This window comes from Lutra lutra, chromosome 7, assembly GCF_902655055.1.
Source record: "Lutra lutra chromosome 7, mLutLut1.2, whole genome shotgun sequence".
NCBI lineage: Eukaryota > Metazoa > Chordata > Mammalia > Carnivora > Mustelidae > Lutra > Lutra lutra.
The window spans coordinates 74,202,787-74,213,265 of NC_062284.1; the positions used below are offsets into that span (position 1 = coordinate 74,202,787).

Genomic DNA, 10,479 nt, shown 5'->3' on the forward strand with positions numbered 1-10,479 from the left:
GCCTGCCTACAAGGATCATGGGGACCATCTTAGAGTCTGGCTGCCACTCTTCCAGTTTGGACTTTGTTCCTTTTCACTTTCTCGGGATATCTCATCCATTTATGAGGCTGCTTCCACCCATACTGATGTTGGCAAATCATTCTTCTGATCTCTGACTTTCCCTCCTGAGTGCCAGGACGCTTCCTCCAACTGCCTGGGTACCCCCTCTGAAATATCCATAGGCCTCTCTATGTGGCTTTTCCCACCCTCTTCTTGGAAGCCTCCCTGAGCCTCAAACCAACTTCTATTTTAAAATGTAGCATTCTGGGGGTACCTGGGTGGCTCAGTCATTAACTGTCTGCCTCAGGTCACCATTGCAGGGTCCTGGGATGGAGCCCCACATAGGGCTCCCAGCAGGGAGCCCGTTTCTCCCTCTCCCATTCCTCTTGCTTGTGTTGCCTCTCTCTCTGTCTCTCTCCTTCTCTCTGTCAAAGAAATAAATAAAATCTTTAAAAAAAAATGTAACACTCTGCACTACATTTATTTGAGTTTTCCATTAGACTGTAAGCTAATGGGTGGGGACTGTGCCTTCATTATTTTGGTGTTCATAGTACTTAACACAGTCCTGGCAGGAAGTAAGTGCTCATTCAAATATTTGGACCCAGGAGAGAGCCTGGGTGGTGGTGGGGGACACCAGGAACTTTACTGCCATTAGTCCTATATAGTGCCAGGGGCCCTATATAGGATCGGGATCCCCGATCCAGAGGGAGGGCCTGTTTCACTGGCTTTGAGATGAGGCCTATAGTCTCTTTTCGATGCATGTAGAAATAACTTGGTGGCTTTGTACCCAGCTCTGCCTCCCCAGCCAACGAAGACTGTAGACCCCACAGGGTAGGGTCTGGAGCCTGCTTAGACCCATGGGTCTGTTTGTGTTGTGTGAGTGTCTGGGGACAGCTAGACTGACAGGACAGACCGTGGGTACCCTGGTAGGTACCTATGGTAATCTACAAATGATTACTCTGGCAGTGAGTCCTCTTCTTCCCCCCAGGCTACTCCTGGCTGTGGGGGAGACCTTGCCTCACCACCACCTTTCATCATTGCAGGACTATATGTTCCATGAATCCTTGAGTCTTTTGGAAAGAATTACAGGACCTGAAACCCAGCCTGCCACCTCCCCACAACCTCACACTCAGCTGCAGACTTTACAGCGGAAGGGCTCCTGACCTGTGCTCAGGAACCACAAGAGCACGGTTGTACCCAGCCAGGTAAGGCTGGGGCAGGGACAATGTGTCCCCCAGTCAGGCTGACTGTCCTGGTGGGGGTCCCTGACACTGGGCTGCCCACCTTCACTTTTTACAATTTTTTGTGTTGATGCTTCTTTCTTCCTGGGTCTGTGAGCAGCTGCCTTAATTTCTCCTCAGATTCTCATAACAAAGCTCTTGGGAGCTATTGGAGCCCTTAGCGACCCCCAACTCATTGCTTCATCTTACCTAGGTGTAGATGGAGCCCGAGTGGGGAACAGACTGGCCCAAATCCTGTTTCTTCTGTGGACATCTACCTAGTCTCTTTCCTGATTTTCAATGGTTCTCATATTGCATGTTTCTCCCCTGATCTTTGTTTTCCCTTGTATTTTCTCTTTGGTGAAGGCTATACACCTCCAAGATGGGACTAGTGTGAGGGTATGTCCACTTGGCTCCCCCACCTCCATTCTGGTCATCTGAACCGCTCAGCTTGGTGAGGGGAATCCAAGTGGACAGTGCTAAGTTCAGAGGCCACTCTAAGCTCCCAGGACCTGTGGTAGACTGTGGCCTAGCTGGCCTGGCTGACTACTCCAGAGAAAAGCCAAAGTGGGGATGAGGGCTGAGTGAGTGAAAGCCTGGGCCCTTGGAAGCTGCCCAGTCTCAGGTCCTGGGAAAGTGGAACCTGGAACGAGAAAGGGGAACCAAGGGAGATAAGTGAGGCCTGATTAGTCCCTCTGAACTCTACCTGAAATAGGTCAGAGCTGCTTTTCCCTACAAGCAAGACAGCTTTCCTGCAAACCAGGTCACCACAAGGTTAGCAAGGAGCAGGGATTGGTAAAAACCGTTGTAGATCACAGAGGGGACAGCCACAGACTTGCTGAGAAGGGACAAGCTCCTCAGAGGCGCCATAACTCTGATCTTCCAGCAGGGGGCAGCCTATCCTGACAAAAAGCGATTCCCTGTTTTTCCGGCTGCCCTCCCCAGCCAAGGAGACCAATTTCCCTGACACTTGACAGGGTTAATCTGAGCTTCCATCTTGGGGGAGAGAAGTCCCCGGGGGGTCATAACAGTGTTTAGAATGTGGTGTCCTGTTTAGGAAAGGTAGAACAATCAGAAACCGAAACCCTTCATCCCCTCAAATTGAAAGGCTGTAAATATGACTTTGCATAAAGAAGAGACAGCGTGTGTGAGAGAGTGAGCAGAGTGACAGCAGCTAGGACAAAAAGGCAAGAGGTCTAGGACCTGCAAAGGGTAAATTTAGAAATATGGTGTCAGGAGAGACATAAGTTTGAAACCAAGTCTGTCTCTCTTAAAGTAGAGCATTTGGTTACCTTCCTTATGACATGAATATAGCTTGATATTTCATCTGAAATTTCTCCATAATTCCTGAGCAGCACCCATTCACTGATCATTACAGATACCGACCCCTAACTCGAGGGAACTGGGTTACATAAGGGTTGGTTGCTAAGGAACAAGGGAGATGCAGTAAGTACGACAAGGGTTGCTTAGTAACGAGGAGTCCCTTGGTGTTGGAGTGGCGAAAGCAGGTCTAGAACTGATGGGGGTCTGTGGACAGTCAGCTCCTACCAGAGCCTTCTGAAAATGCATGTCCGCTGGCCCTTAGTCCAGAGCTGCCAGACCTGCATCTCTCCAGCTTCCTGGCACTACCCTGCATGAAAAGTACATCCCAAGTCCCTGGGTGCCTTCAATAACCCTTTGCTGCCTCCATTCCTTCCCACCTGCCTCCACAGGAAACTGATCAGACTCCTAGATTGAGTACCCTGCAAGGCTCCTGGGCAAGCAAAGGGGAATCTCTCACTGGGGGAGGTAGGAGATTCCAGACTCACAGGGTGTGGGCTGGGAAATTTGGGGTCTGGGTGAAAGAGGGCCCCCTCCACAAGCATCTCCGATGTGTTTCCAGTTCATCGGAAAGTGTCTGCATATCTGAGTCTCCCACGCCAGGTCCTCACCCTGCCTCCACTCCTGTGCACACCTACAATGGCCTGCCCCTTTCCTTCCAGAGGGTGTCCGGTGGGGGGGGGCTGGGTCTGCTCCCTGCCTCAGTGTCCTCCCAGCCTCCACTCAGCAAGCTTCCCTTCAGCACAGCCTGGCGGAGGCAGCAAGTAGGCATTCAGAATCTAGGTCTGCCCTCTGACCTGTTGCAAGCACTCAGTGCTTGCTCAGGGAATGAATGGGAAACTTGTCCTGTCTATTGAATGTTGGGTCTCACCTTCCAGCTTGCCTGTTTTATAAATAGAGAGTTTTCACAGAAAGTCTTCCTGACCGAGGCTCACATGTTTGAAATTCACCCTGACCAGCTCTACTCTCTCTGGTCTCTGCTGCTGGCCTCGTCTGTCTGCAGGAACATAGGGTAGATTACTATCATTACTCTGGCATCCGTGATAGGTGAAGTCGATTCTTTCCTCCAGGACCTGGTTCAACAGGAAGCAGAAAAACGCACTGGCCGGCATGCTCCAAGCAGTGGCTGTGGTCCACAGGGGCCTGTTTCACTCTTGTGCTGGACTCTCTGTGTGGATGAGCAGCACTGGGATAAACCCAAAGGGTCTCCTGGCCAATAGGGTAGCTGTGGTCACAGGATCCACTGAAGGGTAAGTGCCCTGATCGCCCTATGGGTCTTGACCCCTCCCCAGGACTCTCGCATCCACAGAGACCTCAGGCTTCTAGGTCAACACACAGCCTTGTTGATTTCCAGGGCTGGGTCGAGGGATGGGGCTGAGGGTGTCTTGTTCTCTCCATCTCTGCTGCAGGATCGGCTTCGCCATCGCGAGGTGCCTGGACCAGGACAGGGCCCACGTGGTTGTCAGCAGCTGGAAGCAGCAGAACGTGGACCTGGCAGTGGCCACGCTGCAGGGGGAGGGGCTGAGTGTGACAGGCACCGTGTGCCATGTGCGGAAGGCCGAGGACCGGGAGCAGCTGGTAGCCAAGGTGAGGGGCCGCAGAGAATGTGCAAGGCCTTTCCCATGCTGTTCAGCCCTGGGTGGGGCTGGGGCTGGGACTGGGATGGGGCTGGGAGACTCTAGAACACGTCTGGAAACCAGGACTGCTCAGGGTCTACCTGGGTGGAGGGCTCTGTGCACATTGGCTTTCTGGAAAATGGCTTGTTCATGAGAGAACCCTCGCCTCCATCCAACACCCTGGAGAACCGCGGCTGAGGAGGAATCTAGAGGGATTCCCGATTCCCAAGTCCATGGACAGATTCCTGGAGGAGAGAGACCCTCTACTCCCGAGACCCTCGGGGACGCAGAGCCTGTCCTTGGGCCTATCCCACACTCCTGCCTTCATCAGAGTTTGGTTCTCACACCAGTTGTGTGACCTGGTCCTGGTGGAGACAGGATCTGATTAGCAAACTTTGCCTCAATGCCCTGTGCACTTGGCAGCAGCGCTGGGAGGGCGACGCCTCCTCAGGCCATCTCTACACTTATGGCCCTGTGTTTCACCCTTCCCCCCAGGTCCTGGAGCACCATGGGGGCCTTGACTTTTTGGTGTGCCATGCAGCCGTCGACATCCTGGTGGGAGGCACCCTGAAGGCCAGTGAGGAGGTGTGGGACAAGGTGAGAGGCTCTGAGGGGAGTTGGCTGAGGAGTCTAACTTGCTCTCCCATTGAGACTCGACTCACCTCCCTGTCAAGCGACTGTAAAAACCGGCACTGACCGCTCCCCCTTGGAATGTGTCGTGATGCTACTTTCCAATCTGTGTGCCTTCAAAATGGGTTCCTACATTCTTTCTGCTTTCTTTTCTTTTCCTATCCCTTTTGCATTTATTCATTTAGCAAATATTTAATGAGGGTTTGCTATGTGCCAGGCACTGTTCTAGGCTCTGGGGATACGGCTCTGGGAGTAGGTCTTAGCTCTTGATGAAAGTCAAGAATAGGAAGGGCTCTGCTCTTTGTTGACAGTAGATACATTTCACATCCTTTGGTGCTTTTGCTCCTCTTTGGGGACTCGTACCTGCTGCTGAGATACTTCCCCCTTCCAAGAGGAGGGTTCCTCACTGTCCCTCAGAGGAACCTGAAATACCTGTCAGGCCTGGACCCAGCCATAAGCTGTCCATGACATTCCAACCCACTGCATTTGGCCTAATGATCTTGCCACCTGGTCCACGGGGTCCAGAAGAGACCTTGTAAAATGTCTTGAGGTCTACCTTGGGCTTTGTTGTTCTATGATTTATGTTATGTTTTTATTTATTTTATGTATTTATTTTTTATATTTTATATCTATTTATTTATTGTTTATATTATATTATTAATTTTTAATTTATTTTATAGATCTATTCTATGATTTATGTTATGTTATGGTCTTATGTCATTCTATGTTTTCTTTTTTTTTTTTTAAGATTTTATTTATTTATTTGACAGAAATCACAAGTAAGCAGAGAGGCAGGCAGAGAGAGAGGAGGAAGCAGGCTCCCTGCTGAGCAGAAAGCCCAATGCGGGGCTCGAACCCAGGACCTGGGATCATGACCTGAGCTGAAGGCAGCGGCTTAACCCACTGAGCCACCCAGGCGCCCCTCTATGTTTTCTATTCTATGTCACCTGTGTTGGGTTCCTGAGTCCCTCTGACCAGACCAGATGGACTGCAGGGAAACCATCTTCTTCCTGCTGTCATTAGCCTCCATCTCCACCCCAAGCACTGGCCAGAGCATTTCCTTCTGCCTTCCACAGATCTCTGTGCTGCATAGACAGTGTTCTCAGGCCAGCCCCTCTTGTGTATCTGCCTTTGCCAGATGCCGTTTCCTCCTTCCTCAGAGATGACCTGAGATCTGAGCTCCCCGCAGCCACAGCTAGCAGCCTCCTCAAGCTTCTCAGCTTCTTTAATGCCTCTGAAGGGTCATTTGTGATTAGGTAGCTGGGATTTCATTGCTGATAGTGTCCTAGCCCTCCAGAGTCATTTCCCCTTTTAGTGTCTTAGTTCATGGGATCATGACTCTCTTTTTCTTGGAATCCATTTGAAATCTTCCCCCCTGAAGCTAAGCACACTCAGCCACAGCCCCGCCTTCCCTTCCCCACTGCCACCCTATTCTCCAAGGTCTTACTGAGCCACTAGCTGTCTGCACCATGGGGTCATAGTTGTCTCTGATCACATCTGCCACCACCTCACACGTTTGAAATTTCCCTGATGCTCTGCTTTCTCTGAATGCAGTTTTCAGGAGGTGTCCTGGGGAGTTAGTTCCTTCTCACTCACTTTATCACTGGGCCAGTTCGAGCATCTCTCCAGAACCCCTTTTTCTCCAGCTGGTTGGGAAATATCCCCTCTCCTCTTCCACTACTTCTCCAACCTTCTTCTGCCTGAGGACTCTCCAGCATCTAAGCTCCGCAGGCTACAATCTCTACTCAGGACTTCGTGGCACCCGGAGCTACTCTATCTGCTTTTCTTTTTCTTTTCTTTTCTTTCTTTTTTTTTTTTTAAAAAGATTTTATTTGTTTACTTGACAGAGAGAGAGAGAGACCACGAGAGGGGAGAAGATCAGAAGGAGAAGCAGACTCCTCATGGAGCTGGGAGCCTGATGAGGGACTGGATCCCTGGATTTCAGGATCATGACCTGAGCTGAAGGCAGTTGCTAAACCAACTGAGCCACCCAGGTGTCCTCTATCTGCTTTTCTAATAGGGCAGTCCTCTTAAGCAAGGGAGGGACTCACCTTTTCCTTAGTTCATGCTTGGTTGCTGAGTCTAGGAGGGGCCTTGTTGGAACCCATCCCCCAGCTTAGAGCAGACATCAGTGGGATGGTCGGGCTCTATTTTGAGCAGAGAATGACCAGGAAGTCCCTTAATCTAACCCTCAATGCCTTCTTATTGGGGACCTCATATCGGGCCCCCCTTTGGACATCTGAACCACTTCTTCCGGTCCTGGAGGTCATCCCTAGCACTGGCAATCTGTCATCATGTGGGCCTCAGCAGCTCTCCATCAAAGCCTTTCCCCTGCCCTCATCCCTTATCAAGGGGATGACCAGATATGCAGTCTCATTCCCTAGAGACAGAGGACACACTGACCTCACTCAGGATGGTGCCTCACAGGAGGGATCCTGATGTCACTTTAGTCCCAGCTGGTGGTCTGTCCTAGCCCCCAGCTCAGTCTCTGCCTCTTTCCCTGCCAGTTCCTCTCTTACTTTTCCTCTGTCCCCAGTCCCATCAGACTGAATTCCCAGACAGCGGGTCAGGAACCCTCATGTCTGGGGCCGGATCCAGGTTTTAGTCGCAGGCGGGACTGGTGTGGGAAGCTCACACCCAGAATGGCAATTCTCTGTTGTGTCCCCCACTTTGTGATGGCCATAGGAAAGCTCAGAGCCATGTCTGCAGGAAACAGGCAGGTATGCAGGCCCTCGAAGCTGGCATTTTTGTGAACAGATAATAATATAATACTCAGTCCTTGCTGTGAAGTGTGGGCACCAACCTTCCCCTTGCTTTTTCTTATCTTTCTACACTTATTTTTCCTGTTCTCCATTTCTTCACACATAATACCTATTCGACTTGTTTTATGCTGTGGCACCATGAGAACACCTTAAATTCTACTGGGACAAGACAAGGATACCAACAAGTCAAAACACAGACAGACAAAGACAACACTTCCAGAAATCTTCTTTGCTCCTAGCACCTCCTTTCCCCTCCATCTGTTCTACTTTCAGTCTTTTTTCCAGGGGCCTCTGCTTAGCAGTTCTAACTGCAGACCAGCATGTTGTCCATTTTCTTGAAAAGGCCTGAACATTTCCCTCCTTCACCCCAGTTGGGAACAGTTTGCTCACAGGCCTGTCACTTAGCCTGACTGCCTGTTAAACCGTTAGCCAGTGGGCTACCCCTCTTGTTCTGATCAGAAGAGAAATGAATCTTAGATCTGCACACTTGTGGGTTTGCTGCACAAATGATAGGGCTCCGGGTGTCTTATGACATCAGGCCCTGGGCTGAGGGCTCATGGCATCTCTTTGTCTTCCCTCCTGCCTCCACTCTGATTTCAGATCCTGAACATGAATGTGACGTCCCCAGCCCTGCTCCTGAGCCAGCTGCTGCCCCACATGGAGAACAGGGGGTTGCAGGGTGGTTGCAGCGTGGGGGTGGGGTGGGGTCTGGTGGGGAGCCCGTGTGAGAATGGAGTCTGGAGAACACAGGGGCCCAGCTGGGAGGTGTCCCTGGTGTCTCCCCATCTCCCTTCCTCTGTCCTGCTTCACCCTTTGTACAGCTATAGCTTCTAATTCTTGGCTGCAGGATAAGGGTGCTGGTTCTGGGGCTCCAGCGTGCTCTCATTGGCCTTGACATCAGCACTTTTGGGAAAGGGCTGAGCTTTAGCTCCTTAGCCTCGTGGACAGATCCTTCTCACCCTCTACTTGGGCTCTCGTACCGAGGGACAGTGCCTTTTCACCAATTTACAATCTGTGACAGGGTTCCCCCATCCCAGATCCATCCTTCCTCCCTGCTTCTCAGCCTCCAGGGAGCCTACCTGTTCTTCCAGATCCTGCCTATTTGACTGCACTCCATACATGGCTTCAGGGGTTTCATGTCAGGGACTCAGGCCTCCACCTCCCTCAGGCCGTAGCTCCTCCTCAGTCAGGCTCCTCGATGCAGACATACCCTTTAGGAAACGGCCCCAGGCTGTGTGGGGTAGAGGAAAACATTACTGCCTCTCATTTCTTGTCTCCTCCTGCTTCATCTGCTTCTTAGAGGCGGCCCATTGTCATCAAGCCCACTCTGTCCCCTTTCCCAAGCAGCTGGCTTTTTGCTCATTGCTTCCCTCAAGATGAGGCAGAGAGTGTCATGGTTCAGAGCATGGGCGTTGGGTTGGAGTTCTGGCTCCGTCACTTACAGTTCTGCTGTGAAACTCTGTGGGCCTCTGTGGCCCTTGAAACTCTGTAGGCTTGAAAGGGAGACAATCATGCAAACTGTACCGCCGCTGTGAGGACTGCATTATTCTATGACTATAGTAGTTAAAATAATAGTAGCACCTCAGTCCATGTTAAGTTACTGGTTTCCTGTCTCCTCTCATGTCTGTCTCCTCTCAGGATGCGGGCGGTCGTCCTCGTCTCCTCCATTGCAGCCTATGTACCACAGGCAGTGAGTGCTTGCTTGTGTGCTCCTGGTAGTATTAGGTGAAGGGGTCCCCAGGACACCACAGGGACAATGCCTGGGACAGACCCCCACCTCACTCGTGCTGCCCTAGGTTGAGCTGATGCCCATGTGGCTGCTGGGTCCCTCCGACCCAGCTTCTGTTCTCAGACCAGGATGGGGAGAGTGTGTCTGAGCTCTGCACTTGGGCCAGGGGTGGGAGCATCTGTAGGTGAGAAACTCAACTGATACTTTCCTCTGCTTCCTCATATCCTTTTTTGTTTTTTTTCTTTTTAAGATTTATTTATTTGAGAGGGGGAGGGGCAGAAGGAGAGGGAAACGTTCCCAAGCAGACTCCTGGCTGAGTGCCAAGCCATGGCTGATGCAGGCTCCATGGTGGGGCTCCATCTCATGACCCTGAGGCCTTGACCTGAGCAGAAATCAAGAGTTGAATGCTTAACTGACTGAGCCACCCAGGCGCCCCTGCTTTCGCATATCCTAATGACTGCCTTGATTCCCTTCCCAGAAACTGGGTGACTACAATATCAGTAAGATGGCCATGCTGGGCCTCACCAGGACGCTGTCATTGGAGCTGGCCCTCAAGGGCATCTGGGTGAACTGCCTGGTGCCAGGAGTAATTGAGACCAGATTCAGCCAAGTGGTGAGGACCGGGGTGTGACCCCCATTTCCCAGCCTGGCTCAGTAGAAACCTCCCCAGTGACTAAGGGATAAGCCTCAGATCAGTGTCTCTAACAGCTGAGGTCCTCATTGTCCTTTGAATTCAGCCATGACTCAGCCCGTCACCCCAAATTTGCCATAGGTGATCTGCTGCAAGATCATCTGGGGCCTTGTTTTAACACCACTGACTCGTTCATGACTTCTCTTTGCCCAGTTACACAAGGATGAGTTTTTCTGGAATGATTTCAAGAAAGAGCACAAGCTGCAGAGGCAAGTGGGGTGTGGAGCCTTGGTTACCAGGGTACAGCTAGGGAGGGGTGGCTGGTCTGTTTCACTAGTCGACCCCTCCCTGTGTGCTGGCCATTCCTTTAGCTGGAGTCTGGGTTCCACAGAGCCCTGCAGGGTACAAGCAAGAAGCCCTGCTGAGTCCACCCTGTCCCTCCTTGGAGCCCACTCCCACCAGAGCAGCAGAGTCTGAGATCCCTGACATGTGTTCTGTCCTTCTACACAGGTTAGGGCAGCCTGAGGACTGT

The 10,479-nt window shown here is 51.5% G+C and overlaps 1 protein-coding gene across 1 annotated transcript; it reads left to right on the forward strand.

The window, feature by feature from the left end:
• The first annotated feature begins 3,013 nt into the window (after nt 1–3,013).
• Nucleotides 3,014–9,936, forward strand: LOC125104643 (dehydrogenase/reductase SDR family member 2, mitochondrial-like). The gene is made up of 6 exons (XM_047737288.1): nt 3,014–3,047; nt 3,650–3,829; nt 3,989–4,166; nt 4,691–4,792; nt 9,226–9,277; nt 9,795–9,936. Exons 2-6 carry the CDS (start codon nt 3,690–3,692, stop codon nt 9,803–9,805), a joined length of 483 nt encoding a protein of 160 aa, XP_047593244.1. The 5' UTR covers nt 3,014–3,047; nt 3,650–3,689; the 3' UTR covers nt 9,806–9,936.
• The last annotated feature ends 543 nt before the right edge of the window (nt 9,937–10,479 follow it).